Consider the following 19,001-nt stretch of genomic DNA (forward strand, 5'->3'; position numbering starts at 1 on the left):
TACAAAACCACAAATGGGATCACAAAAAGTCGGTCACAACTGAACAACAGCAACAACATATTTAACTTCATGAAGTTGAGAGTAGTAATAGGGAAAACCAACTCAGAGGGAGGCCCCTAACACACAGAGACATTGGCCTAACCTCCATGTTGCGTGTTTGCGGCAACAGAGGAAAGTATTCCAGACAAGGCCTTTATTATTTGGACCAAAACATTTCCCAGTGTTTAACTGCCTTTGGTGTACACAGATGGTAGGAGGAGTGTTTCTGTGTAGGAATCCCCATTTTCAGTCAGTTACAGTGGGAAAATTTCTTCCAAAAGATAATTTCTGTTTGTTCATGCTAGTAGAGAGAATTATTAGCTCCTGAAGCGAGGATGGCATCTTTTCTCGTTCCCATAAAGTTCTACAGAATTAACCACTACTCAGTGGTTGTTGGGAGAAATCAATATGTTCATTTCTAGGAACAGAAAATGTACCTTCTTTCAGGATCCACCATCCACTCGCCTTCCCATTCCCAGCCTTTAGGGGGCAAAAAGAATTCTTTCTTGAGCTTTATCTTTCCTGTGACATCTGAAAATTTATGTCGACCCACAAGTCCAGAAGTGCCCCATTTTCCAAACATCAAAGCTTGATTTTCATACTGTTTTTTAAAAAATATAAAAAGAATACCATTAGAGACAAAGGAATAAGACCAATCTGTGGGGTTTAAAATGTGTTCTCGGGTAGGATGTCCTCCCTAAAGACCTTGTTCTGAGGTAGATGCAGAAAAGATATTTCTCCAACACAGGAACAAAGAATGGGCTTCCTCCTTTCTAATCTATATTCATAGAATTCTTCAAACCACAGACCGGTAGAAGCAGAAAGGACTTCAGAGTTGATGGAAGTCAACCTCACTCCTGGGGTCCTCTCTTATGATATTTTTTTCAACTTTATGTTGAGGGAAAAGGAAAACATTGAAATTCTGATCCTAAACTAAAAAGTTTAGAAGCCTGTTAACACCATCCCATCTAAGCATAGCCCTTTAGTAGGGGTTGGAGGATGGATGTGGACATGGTGCTATTCTAACTACAGAACTAAAACACAAAGTGAGATGTTAGTGAATTAGAGCCTTTGTCTTTACTGATTTACTAAATTTTCTTGATAAAAGGTATCCCTAGACATTGATGTCAGTTTACCTATGGCCAAAAAAATAAACTAGAAGACAGGATATTAATTCTTGCCTCAATTTCAGCATTAACTAGCTGAGAGACTTTGACTTTATTTAATATATCTGGGCCTCAGTTTATTTATCTCTAAAATGGGAACAGCAGTTTAATTTTGCCTACTCCTACTTCACTGAATTTCTCCCCCATCATCTATTCTTATCTACTATTCTTTCCCTAACTTTGCCCATCTTAAGATAGGTCATCAACTTCATTGTATATAGTTTGGTCACTAAACTAGAGACAAATTCTAAGTTCTTTGGCCCTGGTTCTGCCTACAACTTCCACACTATCTAGAATAACAGGGCAGGGGAAACTGAAACCCACTCTGCCAATGCCCATTGGCCAGGCAAGTTCTACTAACTAACTGCTTTAGAATGCTAGTGGAGTTGTCGAAGATAATAATAATTCTATGAGTTCTTTATATTGTAGCACTTTATAGTTTTCAAAGACTTTTATGCATAATATTTAAATAGCACCTTAAGATTTAAAAAGGCTTTTCCATACATCATTTCCATACATACAGTGGAGCCTCACAATGACCCTGACATGTTTTACAGAGACTGCTATCCCATTTTACAGATGGGAACACTATAAGAAGGTTAAGTGATAAAGTCCTAGAGGCAGGCCTAAGATTCAGGTCTTCCAAACTCCAGGTTCAAATTTTGCTTCCATTGTATTGAGTTGTCTCTCATCTTCTTCTTCCTTTTCTTTTAAAATTAATTAATTTTTTACAAGTACATATGCTGTCTCTTATCTTCTACATGATCCCTGAATCTCACAACCATCCTACAAAGGAGGCAAGTCCTGTTATCACCATGCTCTGCATAAAGAGTAAGCAGAGGTACTGACTAGTCAATTCAAGACTAGAAACATGGGACTGGGTCACTTCAAACCCAGTGGGACCTCTAAATAGATCATCAGTGGGTCACCAATATAAGAAATAGCTTCCTACACAGAGAATGCCCAATGGCTCCCCTAACCAATAAGGTAACCTGTTATTAGCACTATTCATTAAAACACACTGAAATACATGGATGGATAACAGCTCATATACAAAATCTACTAATTTGCAGATACTAATAACATTCAAATTAGTACAATGCCTTATCACCTTGATGAAGTTAGTAAAGTAAGCACTATTGTACTAATTTGATAAAGGAGAAAACTGAGGATTGGAGTGGGAAAGTGATTTGCTCAAAGCCACTCTGCTAATTAGTAGCAAGCCTACTACAAGAATCCAGATGGCCTCTTAGTCAAGTTCTACTATATCACGGTCAGCCTGAGGGTCCCAGCCAAATGTAGAGGGTCATTCAAAATAATTTGAAGTATTGGCTCTAACTTGAGATAAACAGAATAAATAAAATTTTAAAAAGTGAAATTCTTGCCAAAGACTGGACTGCTTTTGCTGCTTTTCAAATCTATTCAAACTAAGCTTTTGAGGACCAACTATCTCACAAAGACACACTCTCTCTCTCTCTCTCTCTCTCTCTCTCTCTCTCTCTCTCTCTCTCTCCCTCTCTCCCTTTTTTAAACCCTTGCCTTCCATCTTGGAATCAATACTGTGTATTGTATAGCAATAAGGGCTGGGCAATGGGGGTTAAGTGACTCGCCCAGGGTCACCTAGGTAGGAAGTGTCTGAGGCCAGATGAAAGTCTCTTTTAATGGGCAGCTTTGTTTATTCTATTATATGTCAGCGGTAACAATACTTAGGATCAAACCTATTTCACCATGTGTTGACACTCTGGTCCTGAATGCCTCCTTCCTTGCTAAATGATCCAAATCTGATTCCACAAGGGTCATTCAAAATCATGCCTTTAAGAGTGGAGCTCCTGGGAGCTCCGAGCTCTCAATTCTCTGAGGCCTGAGGCCTCTGGGTTGCTTTGTGAATCACAGCTGAGTAAATGGAATGTAATCAGAGTTCTGGGGAACTCGAAGGAGGTCACATGAAGGCCATGTGGAAGACAACGATCCCTCTGGAAATGTGAGATCCTCTGAGGATGGCGGCCACATGCTGCACTCAGAGCTGTCACTTTCATAGTTACGTAATCGGTGAAATGGATGAAGGAGGCGTGGAGGCCTGGATACTGTACAGGCCAGTTCCTCCCAGGGATGCTCATGGAGGGGCCTTTCATTGGAATTTGAGTTTCCAAGAGAGAGAAGTAAAAAGGTTACACGAGAGAAAAACCAAATATACCATTTCTGCAAAGACAGTGAATGTTCCTTCAGCAAAGCTGTTAAACTTCTTTTCAACAGCACTTAATCCAAGCCAAATGTTAACCCGAAGTTCTGCTGGAACCTTCACACCATGGCTCCTGTCCTGTGGGTACTGGAATGCAGATGGTAAATAGTTTATGGGGTCAATCATGGGCAGTGACATTAAAACAAGAGCCTTAAGACAGGGAGAGACATTTTACCCCAACACAGATTAGGATAACACTTTTTTTTTAAAGATAAATTTCTGTTTGATTTGACCACACACAGAAAAATAAAATAATAACAGAAAAAGAATGTCCTCTCTTCCCCTAAATTGGACAATGGCAGGAGTTAGGGAATCCAATAACAACAGAGAATTTCCTCTAAACAATATCCTATGATTCACCCCCTGGAGTTACCAGAAACAAACAAAAGAAGTGGTACCTTCCTCCCCTACTATTCCTTTTCCAAGCCTGATCCATTAGGGAGATTGCTCTGACTCACTGCTGAGAATAATGACACTTCCTATTTTGTCTTAAGGAAAATTGCAGGAGAAAAATAAACCTGGTTCAATAAACTTGAGATACACAGTATGGTTCTTACTTCCTACTGGGCCAGCAGGAAATGGTATTTTTTAAACAATTATTTTGCAGTTGTTAGTCTAAGAAACATGGGTTTTATAGGTAAGCATTTTAAATATCAAGAAGGATAAAGCTCTTTACCTTCAAAAAGATGGTCTGGGTCTTCCCACAGTATTTCCCAGAAGCTTCTTCACTGGTAGTAGAATATAAAACCTGGTGTGCAGGAATTCTAGCATAGGCCAATCTTTTTTCTCCTCGGATCATCCATATGATAATATCAGGCATACTGTTTTGTGGCTGGCATTTTTGGTGAATAGAAAAAAGAAGCCAAAAGTAAGAATTCCTATCCTGCTAAATAAAAAAAGTATTATAGGATTGTAGAGATGTAAAAGGGTCTTAGAACAGAGATGTCAAACATGAGGCTTATTTGGAGACCCAGGGAAGTTCAATAATTTGTCCAACATCACTCAGGTAATAAGTGGAAGAGTTAGGTGGGATTTGAACTCAAGCCCTCTTCATCTAAGTCCAGTAGTCTTCCTATTATGCCATATTGAGAATCATGTTTCTTATTTAATTTAGTGCCATTTTGTACCACCAGGTAAAGGTCAGTCTGCTTTAGTATCTCCTATGATTATTTTTAGTCTAGGCATTCTGGAGTTTAGTAAGGTCTTGCAAATCCTTCCCCTTTCAGTTCCCCTTGGCCAGGTTTAGGCATTCTGGGTCTTGGCCTGTCCAATGACTTAGAAACAGGCTTACATAGAGCTAAAATCCCACCTATCATAGGAAGTCTTTCCTGATCCCTCTTAATTTTAGTATATTTCCTCTGTTTATTATCTTCACTTTATCCTATATGTAGTGCATCTGTACATAGTTGTTTGTATGTGGTCTCCCCCCATTGGATAATGAGGTCCTTGAGAATAGGGACTGCCTTTTGACTTTATTTGTAAACCTAGCACTTAGCACAGTGCTTAACACATAGTAAGCACTTAATAAATGTTTATTGGATGGCTGACCAAGTTCAAACTCATTATTTTCTGTTCATTCAATTTTTAAATTAAAATCTCTTTATTGTTATATTGAAAAATCGTATGTCTTTGAAATGCCACTTCTTCTCTACACCTCAATAGACTGGGAAAGGTCAGTCTACTCCTTACCTCCCCAAACCATTTCCAGAACATTGACCCATCACCATCATTCTAATTCTCTTTGGAAATCCTCTCTAAATCCTTACTACTATTTTTAGTACTACAAATCCTTACTACTACAATCTACTATGTTTAATGGCTAATTTCAACCTTCCTCAGTGACCTCAGCATCTAGTTCATTTGTTTCTTCTCAACTTTGGCAATCATCCATCTATCCATCCACAAGAATTTATTGAGCACCCATCATTTGCCAGACAACATGCTAGGTGCTAAAAATGCAAAGACAAAAAGAAGATTATTCCTGCTCTCAAGGAGATTATGTTCTACTGAAAGGATACAATATATTCACATATAAGTAAATACATTCAAAATTAATACAAAGTGATTGTATTACATAAAATTATTAGTATAAAACTAATATCAAGGTGATTAGCCAGAGGAAGGTCAGGGAGCACTTAACAAAGAAGGTAAGACTTTGAAGAACAAGGATGAAAAGGAGAGCATTCTAAGTGTGGGAGAGAGATTGTGCAAAGGCACCAAAGTGGGAGATGAGATGTCACTTACAGGGAACAGTAAGCCAATTTGGCTACAATAAAGTTCATAAAAAGGAGTCATAAAGATAGATTGGAGCTATACTGTGGTAAGTCTTAGTTGCCAAACAGAGGAGTCCATATTTTATTCCAGAGAGAATAGAGAGCCATTGGTGTTTCTTAAACAGGGAAGTGGTACAGTTAGAAACTTCACTGTTCATTTTTACGAGCTGTCAAACACCATGATGTCAAAATTAATCACCTTCTTTGACTCCAGTGACTGTCATGACCCCAGACCAGTTAAACATGGAAGATCTTGTTGTAACTTGCTTTACTTACAAAATTTTAAATCTTTGGGAACAATCACTTTACTTCTTAGGTCCCCAGATTCCTCGCATCTACTGACCCTGATCCTTACTCTTATTGTGATGATTCCCCACCCTATCCTTAAGTCAATCTCTTAATCTTTTATTTATTTGTCCTCTCTCCTTCCTCTAGCCTTAGCCTCCTCATGCCACTGACCTTCCTACTCAGTTTAAACAACAAGTGAGGAAGAAAGATACAAGGACCCTCAGAAGTCATTTGGTCCAATTTGCATTCAACTATGAACCTATAAGGCCATCATCATCATTTCTTGCCTAGATTACAGTAGTAGCCTGCCTCTAAATTCCTTATCCCATATACCTGCCAAAGCGATTGTCCTTGAACACAAATCCTGTGATTCCCCTACTCAATAAACTTCAACTCCTCTTAACTAGGATAAAATATAAATTGTAATGTTTATTTTCCTTCATAAAATGAAAGCTGAGTAAGATCAAGGAGTTTTTCATTCTTTGTATTTGTATCCTCAGAGTCCAGCACTATACCCGGTTCACAGTAGCCACTTAATAAATATTTATAATTACATCTGATAGAAAGTTTTTCTTTACATGGAGGGAAAATCTGCCTCAGCATCTTCCATTCATCTTTGTTTGTTTTTGTTCTTTGGAGCCAAACAGAATAAGTTTAATTTCTCTTCCACATGATGATTCTTTATGTAAATGAAAACCATTATCATCACATCCCCACCAAGCCTATTCTACTCTAGGTTAAACATTCCAGTTACTTCAAGAAGTATTCATATGATAGGATCTCAAGGTTTTTAAGCATCCTGGCCTCCAGTTATCTGTCCCCTCTGGTCAACCACTTCAACCTTTCCTCCTTAACAACACTTTAGACCAGGGGAGATCTCCAACCTTTTCCTTCAGTTTAATCTGGGAAGATAGAATCATTTTTCTTCTTTCCTGTTTTTCATTCCTCTATCATCTTGATTTGAATTTCTTTATTTCTGAGGTTATATAAATCTTCCCACCAAACAGTTCATTCAGTCAGTATTAAAATTCTAGACTGGAATGTTATCTCATGTAGTCAGATGAGTGTTGGCTAATGAGCCTGTGAAACCACCAGCATCTACTCCTCCAAAGCAGTTCATTGATGGATCAGCCCCAAGACTGTTGGTTCTGTCTAGTAATTAAACCTGGAAATATTCAGACTAGACACAAAGGTTTAATCCAACCAAGAGATGACTAAAGGGTCTAGTTTGTTCTAGAACCTATGAGGACTCACCCCTAGGGCTGATTTGAATACAATTTATCCTCCAAAGAGTCCTAACTAGCCCAAGGAGAAAGGAGCAGACTAGACCACATCTACATGTTCTCAAGACAAACCGACCTCTAAAGGATCATAGATAAGACATTTGCTCTACTATTCACATGCTGATCTTTAGTGAAATGTAATCTCATGGTAACTTTATGAACATGACATGGCTGATATCTTTGCACAGAAGCATCTATTAGGTAAACTTTATAGTATTTTAAAGTTCTAACCTCTTCAGAAAGTTGCATTAGCTTATCAAACCAATCTTCAATTTCTGTCAAAGTAGACTTTACATCTCTGGCTTCAGATCTCATTTTTGTAGCTGCTTCCTGAATCTGGATAAGGGATCGAAGACGCAGCTTTTGGATCTGAGTGTCTAGAACGGTGACGTTAGATTTGCCTTCTAATGAGGGCAATGGCATGCTAAAAACAAAAAAGAGAAAGAAAAAGTCACAATTTCACATGACACAAAATCGATTTCATTTTGAAAATGTAAAAACATTAAAGAAAACAACTGGTTTTCTCTAAGCCAGTATTACTAAGTGAATTGTTTAGTCATACAGCTAGGAAGTGGTAAAAATCTAATTTGACCCTGCTTTTACCAGTTCATTGAATCACTGAATTTTGAAATTGGAAGGAACCTTAGAGACCATCTTGCCTGCTCTTTCCATCAAATTATCCTGGGTGGCAAATGGGCATTGTTATCAGTTCCTCCCTAAGTTCCTAACTCCTGGCAGCAGAGCAATAGTTATTAATATTTTTACTTGGAGAAAATGGGGTTGAGGTTCAGCTAGAATGGAAGCACAATTCATAGAATTTTGAAATTTCTAGAATGCTAAAGATGTGGCTGCCAATCAAGGCAAGGAGGCAAAGATGCCAGTGGACAAGGCAGGTTGAGAGACTAGCAAGGGAAGAGATGGGCAAGGAAGAAAGGATGCAATTAGACAAAGCTGCTGGTCAGATAGATAGGGGAAGAAGCAATCTCAGTAAGGTGCTTTTAACACAATCAAAATTTCCTGCCCTGAGGCAAAAGTTACTTGACCAAACTGGAAGTTACTTGACCAAACTGGAAGTTCTACTTAGGGAATTTTGCTGAGATTCCTAAACAGAGACAATTTAAAGAAACATATATGTCCTTAAAGGCAGCTAAATGGCACAATGGTAAGTGCCAGGTCTGGTGTAAGGAAGACTCATCTTCCTGAGTTCAAATCTGCCTTCAGACACTTATTGACCCTGTGACTTTGGGGCAAACCGCTTATTCTTGTTTGCTTTAGTTTTTCATCTGTAAAATGAGTTGGAGAAGGAAATGGCAAAATGTTTCAAGTGTCTTTGACAAGAAAATGGAGCCTCAAAGAGTCAGACACAACTGGAAATGACTGAACATGTCCTTAAATTAAGAATTTCTTAGGTAAGCTTTAAATATCACAATAATAAACTGGAATGTACTAAAGCTGTATGACAGCTTTTGTTTATCAAATAATACACCTAGTCTCACCAGCTTGGAGAACTACCACCACAAATCAGATTCTGTACTATGTGCCTGGTGCATAAACAGGGACAGCTTATTATTACCTGACTTAATAGGTTAGAGAGAACCACACAGAGGTGAAATAATTTGACTAGCTAGAGGTAAGATTTGAACTTGGCTCTTCCTGACTTTATTTACTATATCCTGTTACTTTTTTTAATAAAGCCCACAATCCACAGTAATTTTAAAGGGAGATCAAATAGGAAATATATATACATACATATATACATATATATACATATATATATATATATATATATAAAACGATATCACCTCTACAATTTTTGCCCAGTTGAAGGTTTCCATCACTAAAATGAGTATTTAAAATGAAAGTAAGTTTGTGACTCCTCCCTCTCCTACCAACCCCACTGATTCAAAGAGTAGAGCTCTACAAAGAATTAATGATTCCTTCATTGTCTCTAAATCCAACTGAAATGTCATTAATAGGTACACCACCAGGGGGTAGAAGAGCACAGGAAAATTCCTAAGCATTTAAACAGTCTTCAAGAATAATAAAATCCAGTTAGTTCTGGCTGTTTGGCATAATAATTCCTCCCCAAATTCCTCTCTCCTACTGGTTTGGTCAAGAATACTTTGTCTGGATCTAAAACAAGTTCCATTTCCCTTGAATGACAAAATCCACAGTCTCAGAAGTCTTCAATCATAAACCTATGACTGACCCAGTCAAAAAGCAGCAGTAAGTCTTTTAAATGGGGACCCTTCAGCCAAAGTCATAAAGCATTTTTTAAAATTGCAAATTAAATAGCTTTGGTTTTAGAGTGTCTGTAAATTTAGGAATGCTGTTCCATTTTTTGGGGGGGAAAATGAGGAAAAACCCCAACCCATTCCTCTTCCCTTAATACTCACTTGCATGAAAACACAAAGTCATTTTGCTTTAATCTATCCAGAGTGGTCAGTATGGGTTTGTAGAAGGGAAGGAATGAGAAAGGATTTACCTCCCCTTGCCCCCAGCTAACCACCCCACAAGGAGGAAGCCCCCTCTTGAATCCAGCTCTGGAAGTGGGTGGATTGAATAGGGCAGATTGAAAAAAGCCAGCTGAATTGGGCAAGCTGGGTGGGGCTGACCACAACTTCCTTAGGTTACTTAGCACAAAGGCAGAAACTGGAGATTTCCTAGCATTTGTGCCAGTGTCACCACTCCCTTCCCAGAGGGGGCTTTTTAGAACCCTAGATATTATTATTATTTTTTAAGAAATTCTGGAGGCCCAGACTTTATTAAATGGAACTCAGGAAACCTGAATTAGAAATCCAGACTCTACTAGCTGTAAGACTTTAGGAGAGCTATTTTAATCTCTTTGGGCCTCAGCTTCTTCACTGTAAAAAGGAGGAATATTTAAAAGGGGGTGGGAAGAGCTATATAATCTATAACTAGACAAAGTACTCACTAATGGCTCCGGTTGGAAAATGAGTTTACCTTGTATCCTCTACAAGTTCATCAATCAACTTCAGCCACATTTCAGCCAAACGGTTCCCAGGCATTTTGGCTTGTATTCCTGATTTTAAATTCTCAATGTTCAAGTGCTAAAATATGGGGCAGAAGGGGGAAATAAAAGAAGAATAATCAGAAAATGGTCTTAAATTTGTCTTCCTAGGCCTTTTCCCTCATTCCCAATTCCTTTTCTTACTCACCCCTCTGCAAGTTAATTACAATGAAGAAATGGAAAAATACATATAATGAAGAAAAGCAAAAATGTTTAATTATAGGAAGTCCAAACTAGTATGCACTTAAAACACACACACACACACACACACACACACACACACTGGTTACTACTATTTTTTTTCTTTAAAATGCTGTTGTAAGAGGTGGGATGGGGGAGTTGTTACAGTAGAGAAATAATGGAGAGAATGTAAACTCTTTGAAAGCAGGGAAAGTTTCATTTTTGTCTTTATAACCCCATTACCTGACCCTGTGCTTGGCATATAAAAGGCATTTGACAAATGTTGATTTTTTGGTTTTGATGGTTTGAAATGCCCTCTTACCCATGAGGAATTCTCCATTTCCACTTAATGCTAAATTCTAAAAATCACTATTTTATGTTTTTCTATTTTAAAGAAATTCTTTTAGAGCTGACTAGTTTTGTAAACTTAGCCTTAAAACTCTAAGCAGAGAGAAGTGTCAATGTCACCTCCTACATAGACTTTGATTAACTATAATTGGGCTAAAGTTGGGGCATTGTTCTCATCCTATAGTCCTAGAACATTAGGAACCCTCAGGTATGAAAGAAGAGCAGCTACTGCCTTCTATTCACAGGAAATACCTGAAGGCCTTTTTTCTTTCTCAGCAGGGCTTAAACTCAGCCTAGCACCCATTTTAGAGTAAAGGCCCATTTTTTTCTGTCCCTTGATGATTCACTGACTCTCACTGCATAAGGCTAGAGAACAGAAGTTGCCACACAGAATCTACCCAAAGGAGAAAATGCCAAAAAATGATCATGGAAGTCATCCATGATCTGAATCATGCAAAGAGCCCAGGCACAGTCAAGTGCCACAGACAGAAAACCAGGTAATGATCAGCCTGACTCCATCATGCTCTCGTGTCACTTCAGCTGAGGCCTCTTAACCCCATCTGGAAACTTAGTCACACTCAGGCTAGTTAGGGAAAATAGAAAGGCCTATGGATGCACCACAAATCTAACTAATTCAACTTTTGCCTTGTTCCTTAGTGATAAAGCTCTTCTCCTCACTGTAGCTCACAAGCTGTCTTTGGGTTTACTGCTTAACTCCTTGTGGCCTCAACTTTATGTGAAATATTAAAAAAATAAAAATCAATGGTAAAAAAAATGGGGACAAAGGAAGGGATGGGCTATAGGTTCTGTAAATAGAATGCCTGCCTAGGAACCAGGTCCTTGTTCTGTTTCTTGTATCTAAGCACCTGCACTGGAATCTGGCTATGTACTTCAAGCCCTCCTGGACCAGGGATCCTACTTTGCTCTCAACAAAAAAGGACCTCCAAAGTACAGGCACCATGGCTGGGTTCCTGACACCCACTGGCAAACGATCCATACGTTACACATTGGATGTCTATCCACTCTAAACTTCTCTTATCTGTGCCTCCATCACCTACTATACCCTTCTACTGACTCTAGGACACCTATCTCCATTTCTCAGAATCACTAATTTCCTTCAAAGTTCAACTAAAAAGCCACTTCTTGATTCCTCCCACAATTACTTGTTTTTATTTCTCATATAATTTGTATGTACTGATGATTCCCTCTGTGCATATGATTCCCTCTGTAATTATTTGTATTTATTTCCTATTTTGTATCTATTTAGATATATGCAAATGTTGTCTCACTCCAATAGAATATAAGCTTCTTGAGGGCAGAGACTGTTTCATTGTGATCTTTATATCCTTGATAACTAGCACAGTGCCATATTCCTACCCACCTACCCAAATTTCCCCTTTGTATCCATTGCCCTGGAGTTAGAAGAATATGATGGGAAAAGCCATGGCTTTCAAATCAGAGGACTTCTCCTGATGCTTATGACCGTGGGCAAGTCACTTATACTTCATATTATCTGTAAATGAGAGCATCAGACTAGATGTCCTTTGAAATATTATAAACTTCCTGAAGCACCTGCTCCCTCCCAGTGGATCTATCTGGAACCATCTGGCCTCCTGAGCCCTGGTACTGGAAAGTTGGGCCTTAGGAAAGTTTATTCCTTATCTTCAAATGATCTAAGATGTTACCTCCTTCAGTGGTACATACAACCCCTTCTCACCCTAATGGGTGCTTCTCACTGATTGCTGTGACTCGAAACAAGGATCCTTTGAATACTTAGCTAGGCAGATCCTCTGAGGACAGACATTCACAGTCCCATACTCAAAGCCTTTCCAGCTAAAAAGGACTTGATAGAGCTTATGCTCCTTTAGCATTGTCTTGGTAGAACTAGGGTCACTTTTATTCCAATATAAGGTATAAGAATAGATTTTTAGGACCAATCTAATGAAGGGATAAAATCACTAAGACAAGAACAAGTTTATCCTCAGTGCTCCACTTCATAGCCTTGGTGTCTTTGGCTTATGGAGAAGGATCTTCACATGTAATCCTCCCTGCTTCCTGCATCCCACCCTAAACAACTTTCTATACTACCACCCCAACCCCTCTTCCATGGTCCTAATCAAAAATGAAATGTGAAATAATAACAATCCCATTAAAAGAAATTCTAATCTCCAAATGAGGAAGGTATTACCAGAAAGGAAAGCAAAATCAGAGTTCAACAATTATAGCAAAGTAATTTTTTTCTTTTTGGTATGAATTCTCACTGCCCTAGTATCAAAGAACCCACTATATGCTCTAATTTTCTTTTTTAATCTTTCTGGTCCCCACTACCTCATACCCTTACCTAACTCCTAATGAATCCTCATCTAAAGTTACCTTCTATATTCTCTCTCTCTCTCTCTCTCTCTCTCTCTCTCTCTCTCCCTCTCTCCCTCTCTGTTTCTCTCTCTATATGTATATATATATATATATTTTGCATATATATAATATATGTGTACTTAATTTATCCACTAATATACAGTGTTGCCTAGTCAATTAGAATGTAAGGTCCTTGGGGGAAGGATCTGTTTTTCCTTTTTGATTATAATCCTCATGTGTGGCATGCTGCCTGACATAGTAAATACTTAATAAATGATTATAGATTGAATGATTGATTTTACTGTGCCTTTTTTGCTCTGGAGATCATCTTTGCTAAATCTCTAGAAGATTGTAGATAGAAGAAGAGATGCAGGAGCAAGAATGGGAAATTTGGAATGACTTACCAGCCGTTCTGCCATGACGAGAATGGTGTTCACTGCATCCAGTCTGTGACTTATGTCTTCCCAATAAGAAGTCAGAGTCACCACTGGCTTTGTCTGGGCCCATGGCAAATAATAATAGAAATTCCCTAGTATAGAACATCTATGAATTAGCATTATATTTAATACTTGAAAAGTTACTTGTTTATGAAATAATTTTTCAGACAAGACCTCTAACTATAACCATTTAACATTTGGTTTGCCATGATAAAATATTGATTAACCAGAATGCTCAGAGAATGAAACATTCCAGTTTATGTAATATTCTGTTTACTTGGGGGTAAACCAGAAACCTTTTTTGTTTCTGCACTCATTGAAAATTGTATAAAAATGCCTTTGTTCATTTTCTCTGCCCTTATCAAGTATTGTGGCTAAAAGGATAGATTTGAAGACTGGAAAGGTTCAGATCTTCCTCTGGGTTCAGAAGATTTGCCTCTGACTTAAACTAGCTGTGTGATCATTGGGTGAATTGCTAAACTTTATGGTCATTTCTTTAGGATTAGGAGTAACAGACAAGTTTGCCAAAATAACAACAACAAAAAAATAGAAATGACCACTTCTGACTCTTTCTTTCCTGGTCGAGGAACTTCAGTAACACACTATACATCTCTAGGCTTTGGGTTTATTTTGTTTTTATATCTTATCCTGGTCTTTTGTAAAATGCCTAGTAAACTGTGAACTGGGATGAAGTGGATTCAAAATTTCAGAAAAGTAATGCATGTACACATTGACTCAGTTCCTCCTCCCCATTCCCCTAATGGGGATGAGATAAGGGAGAAATTCATTAGCTTTGCAAAAGAACACTCTGTCTCTCTTCATCTGGCCTCCCCAGCCTGAGTATATGACAGGATGGCTAGATGCAGGGATAGATTTGGGGCATAATCTGCCTCAGAGATTTTACCCCACTGACCTTGGGCTCCCCAATGTTCAGCTCAGAATGTGAAAAACCTAATAAGAAGCAGGAAGGGGTGTGGGGTTCCTGTTTATTGTCACTGGCCCTGTGGTTACATTCTTTTTAGACTATTTACCCCTAGAAAATACTAGAGGGGAAGTGAAAACTCTTTCATTCATTCATTTATTGACTCAACATATTTTTGTTGAAGGACTACTAAGTTCAAGGCCCTGTGAAGAAAGTGAAGAGGAATAAGACACAATCCCTCTCCATAAGGAGATAACTGATTAATGGCAGGTGCATTGACCAGGTAGTGGAGAGAGAAGCAAATTCTATGAGTGCTAATAATCCTTCTTACCATCAAACACAGCCCGACTGTATTGAGTCGTCGATGCCAAAGGTTTACAGGTAGCATCAAACTTATTGCCGTAATTGCCAATGCTGACTTCGAACTGAATGGCCTCTCCAATATCTTGCAGCATGGTTGCAGAATGAAATACCGCAGACAGGCTATACTTTCGCCTACGCTGATATTTCTACAGGTTACAATAGAAGAAAAAAAAAACAATTCAAAAAATCTTTTCTCTTGCAGGTGAATTCTTGATTCAATAAACCAATACGTTATAGATTTAAAACTGGAAGAGACCTCAGAAGTCATCTAATCCAACCTCCTCAACATGTTAGAGTGCAAAAAAAGTCCTGAACTTGAAGAAGCAGGACGTGTGTGAATACTAGCCCTGATACTGATTGTCTGCATCATTTAACCATGTTAGGTCTCAGTTTGCCCGTCTGTAAAATGAAGAGGTTAAACTACAGGACTTCTAAGGTCCCTTCCAACTCTAAATATATAACACTAAGAGAATCTTGTTCAAATTCCTTGGTTTATAGATGAAAGAATTGAAGTCAAAAGACAAACAAGTCATTTGCCCAAGGATGATAGTTAATATTAGTACCAATACTTGAAGCCCAATTTCCTGGCTCCAAGCCAAGTTTTCTTTCCCTGCATTATGATGCCTCTTTTTGTCATTAGAATGTAAGTTCCTTGAAGGGAGGGGTTGTTTCATTCTTTGTCTTTCTTTCCTCAGTGCTTAGAATGCTGCCTGGTATATAGAAGACACTTAATAGTAGACCTTTAGAAGTAGGCACTTAATAAGTACCTAACAATTAATTAATTGTACTGCCATTGGAGATCACATTTAGAACCTTTTGGCAAATGTGCTGAGCTGCCCTCTCCACACAATGCACTTATGAAAACTGTCCTTTGGCAGTTGATTGCAATAGCAATTTGAAGGCAAATGGCCATGTTGTCAACCTTGCTCCTTGGATTCATATTTCTGTCCCAAACTTGTACAAAGGAAGAGCCATACCATCTTAGTTGAGTGCAAGTCCTGTTTAATTGGTCCACCCACCAGTTTTCCTCAGCCCAGAACCCTAGTAAACTACAGCTACATAGGCATTTTTGAAGTTATGCTTCACCATATCCTAGGTATTTCTTTGGCTTACTTTTATTAGTACTGGCTTACTTCCAATACTGTCTGGTAGCTATAAGGAAACCTTGTCAAATACAACTTGTTCTGTACACAGAGCCATTCTCTAGGCTCTTATTCCAGTGCCAGGAGACTGCTTGTGGGCACTAGATGGTCTTTGCCAGCCAACATAAAATATAAATAACACCAACACAACAATAGCTATTGTTTATATAGTGCTTTAAGGTTTACAAGTGCTTTACATATAATATTTCATTTGATACAGTAGATAAGATATAGTATATGAGTAAAATGGATTGAAAGATCTCGAATCACTGGCAGTAGCAGGTCAATAGTTTAGCCCTTTCAAAAGGGAGATGCCACCATAACTTTGTAGACCACTAATCAGTCTGGTTGAGATTTGTTTTGGAAAGTGTATTGGATCTAGGGTCCTAAGACATGAATTCAAATGCCACTGACTACTTAAGTGACCTTGGGCAAGTCTGTTCGTTTCCTTATCTGTAAAATGAGGCGTTTGAACTAGATAGGGGTTCTTCCAAATGAACCTCTGAGTCTATTTATTCAATTCTATTCGGTTTCTTTGTTGGTCTGTGTACCATTGTGCAGCCCAAGTCAGAGAAGCTAAAAGCAGCATTCCATTGCTGAGTATAGTCAGAACAATTTGACCCTCTGTAGGAGTTTCCTGACTAATTTCTCTTGGGATTTTCCCAGCTCATAGTACTTCAATGACTCTGCAGAGTGATTCATGATCATGCCCACCTGCTCTGATGTGAGTGTGCTTCAAGAACTGTGGCCTCTCTTGTAGCCATGACAAGGCTGTCTCGAGGACTTATCATGATCTTTGGTGCCATATGAATTAAAGGGGCAGTAGCCAAGATAGTAACCATGACTATTGATGAACAGTCTAGTTAACTGAGGTTTTATCCAGAATAATCTTTGTTTGTCAATTCTTATTGGAAATCATATAGTGTTTTATTTAGTACAATATTAAGTTTTGGTAAGAAACATAGCTGAGTAAACACAATTTAATGCTTCTTTGACCTTCTAGAGCAATGGTCAGCAACCTTTTTGGCCGTGAGAACTATAAATGCCTGCGGAAGGAGGAGGATGGAGGCGGAAGGCGCTGGAATATGGGGTGGGGGCTGAAGGGCCCCCTGGGGCACATCCTGGGGCTCTGCCAGGACTGGTCGGTTGGGCCATATATGGCTCGAGAGCCATATATGTTGCTGACTCCTGTTCTAGAGCCTTCAGGCAACAGAAATATAGCAGATCTAAAATGTAATGATGGGCAGACTCTCATTTATGTAACCCATCCACAATTGTGGCTTTGGTATGACCTGTGTCATTGTCTTCCTGTAACTTCAGCACAGTTTTGCCATCAAGTGTGTTGGGAGTCCTTCCTCCATTTTCTTGCCATTATGAGGATTAAAATGGAGCACCTAAGCTGTCTCTCATTAACTCCTCATTCTTGGGACCTGACAAGACCATCTATTTTTCCAGTCATATATTTCTCTGATGACAGCCATCCTTTATACCACATCTCCTATGTAATTACTCATCTAAAATGTATTTCAGCCCACTCGCACCTCCAAAGAATGGTTTGAACTTAAGTTTCCATTGGATGTTTAGTCTCAGTTGGCCTTTTCTGCTTATTTTACTTACATGGAAAATTACCCATGTTCCAAAAATGTCACAGATAAAATCTAGTTTAAGTGACCTTAGTGGTTGGTTACCCAGAGTTTCATATCCTTCATATAAAAATGAAGAAGCTCAATAGAATGGAACATACCATGTGACTCTGAGTGATTCACATGGAGAAGTTATAGAATTTGATATTTGGAAGAGACCTCAGAGGCCATTTAGTACAACTCATATATAAGGAATTCCCACTATAACAAACCTGACAAGTGGTCATTAAACTTCTATTTGAAAACCTCTAAGAGGTTGGTACTCATTACCCCTTAATACAACCCACTCCACACAGGAAAAGCTCTAATTATTGAAAAATTTTTCCTCACAGCAAGCCTAAATTTGGTTCTTCACAACTTGCCCACTGCTCCTGATTCTGTCCAGTACAACCAAATAGAACAAATTTAATCCCTCTACATGAAAAGCTTTCAGATAATTGAAGACAGTTTTCATATACTTAAAGATAGACAACCCCACTGGGTCTTCTTTTCTCTGGGTTGCACATTCTTAGTTTCCTCAGCTGGTTCTCATATGTCACAACCCCAAAACTTTTCACTCTCTTGGTTGCCCTCTGGATTCTCTTAGGTTCCTCAATGTCCTTCCTAAATTATAGTACCCCAAACTGAACATAGCACTCCAGAAGAGATCTGATGAGAGTCCTTTATTTCAGACCTCCTATCATGCTGATATTGAACGATTAATAGCTACTCTTTGAGGCCATCAATCTAATCTAAATCTATCTAATTATGTCATCATCTAATCCATATCTCTTTATCTTCACTACAAAAATAAGGCTAGCTAGCATGACCTGTTCTGAAGCTATACTGGTTCTTTCACTTAATCTCTCAATTTTTGACCTGGTCCTCTCAAGACTATCAATTTTTTGCATGTAAAAAATGGGAATGATAATATTCCTTCAGTAAAGCCTTGCTCTAATGCCTCTTTGACTCACAGTCATCATCCAAGGACTAGACTAGCTAACTTTGTTTTTTCTTGCTTGCTTTTTTTTCTTTTAAATCCTTACCTTCCTCATTAGAATCAATACTGTGTATTGGTTCCAAGGCAGAAGGTAAGGGCTAGGCAATGGAGGTTAAGTGACCTGCCCAGGGTCACACAGTTGGGAAGTGGCTGAGGCCAGATTTGAACCTAGGACCTCCCGTCTCTAGGCCTGGTTCTCAATCCACTGAGCTACCCAGCTGCCCCCATAGACTAACTAACTTTGAGGGGGCTCATTGACAGTTGGTAACAACTGGCTAGTAGGTGATAATTTTTTTCCCAGCCGTAGAAACTT

General features: G+C 38.7%; 1 protein-coding gene across 2 annotated transcripts in view; it reads right to left on the minus strand.

Annotated features, from left to right (window-relative positions):
• MYOF (myoferlin) overlaps positions 1-19,001 on the minus strand; it is a 159,776-nt gene that overhangs the window by 44,288 nt on the left and 96,487 nt on the right. For both annotated transcript variants that reach the window (XM_044665689.1, XM_044665688.1), the window contains 7 exons: positions 14,893-15,070; positions 13,607-13,731; positions 10,253-10,359; positions 7,520-7,712; positions 4,121-4,276; positions 3,400-3,531; positions 477-640 (listed from right to left, as the gene is read on the minus strand). In XM_044665689.1, coding sequence (XP_044521624.1) covers positions 477-640; positions 3,400-3,531; positions 4,121-4,276; positions 7,520-7,712; positions 10,253-10,359; positions 13,607-13,731; positions 14,893-15,070 — 1,055 coding nt within the window. The remainder of the gene's footprint in view (positions 1-476; positions 641-3,399; positions 3,532-4,120; positions 4,277-7,519; positions 7,713-10,252; positions 10,360-13,606; positions 13,732-14,892; positions 15,071-19,001) is intronic.

The sequence above is a fragment of the Gracilinanus agilis genome, chromosome 2 (assembly GCF_016433145.1).
Source record: "Gracilinanus agilis isolate LMUSP501 chromosome 2, AgileGrace, whole genome shotgun sequence".
Classification (NCBI taxonomy): Eukaryota; Metazoa; Chordata; class Mammalia; order Didelphimorphia; family Didelphidae; genus Gracilinanus; species Gracilinanus agilis.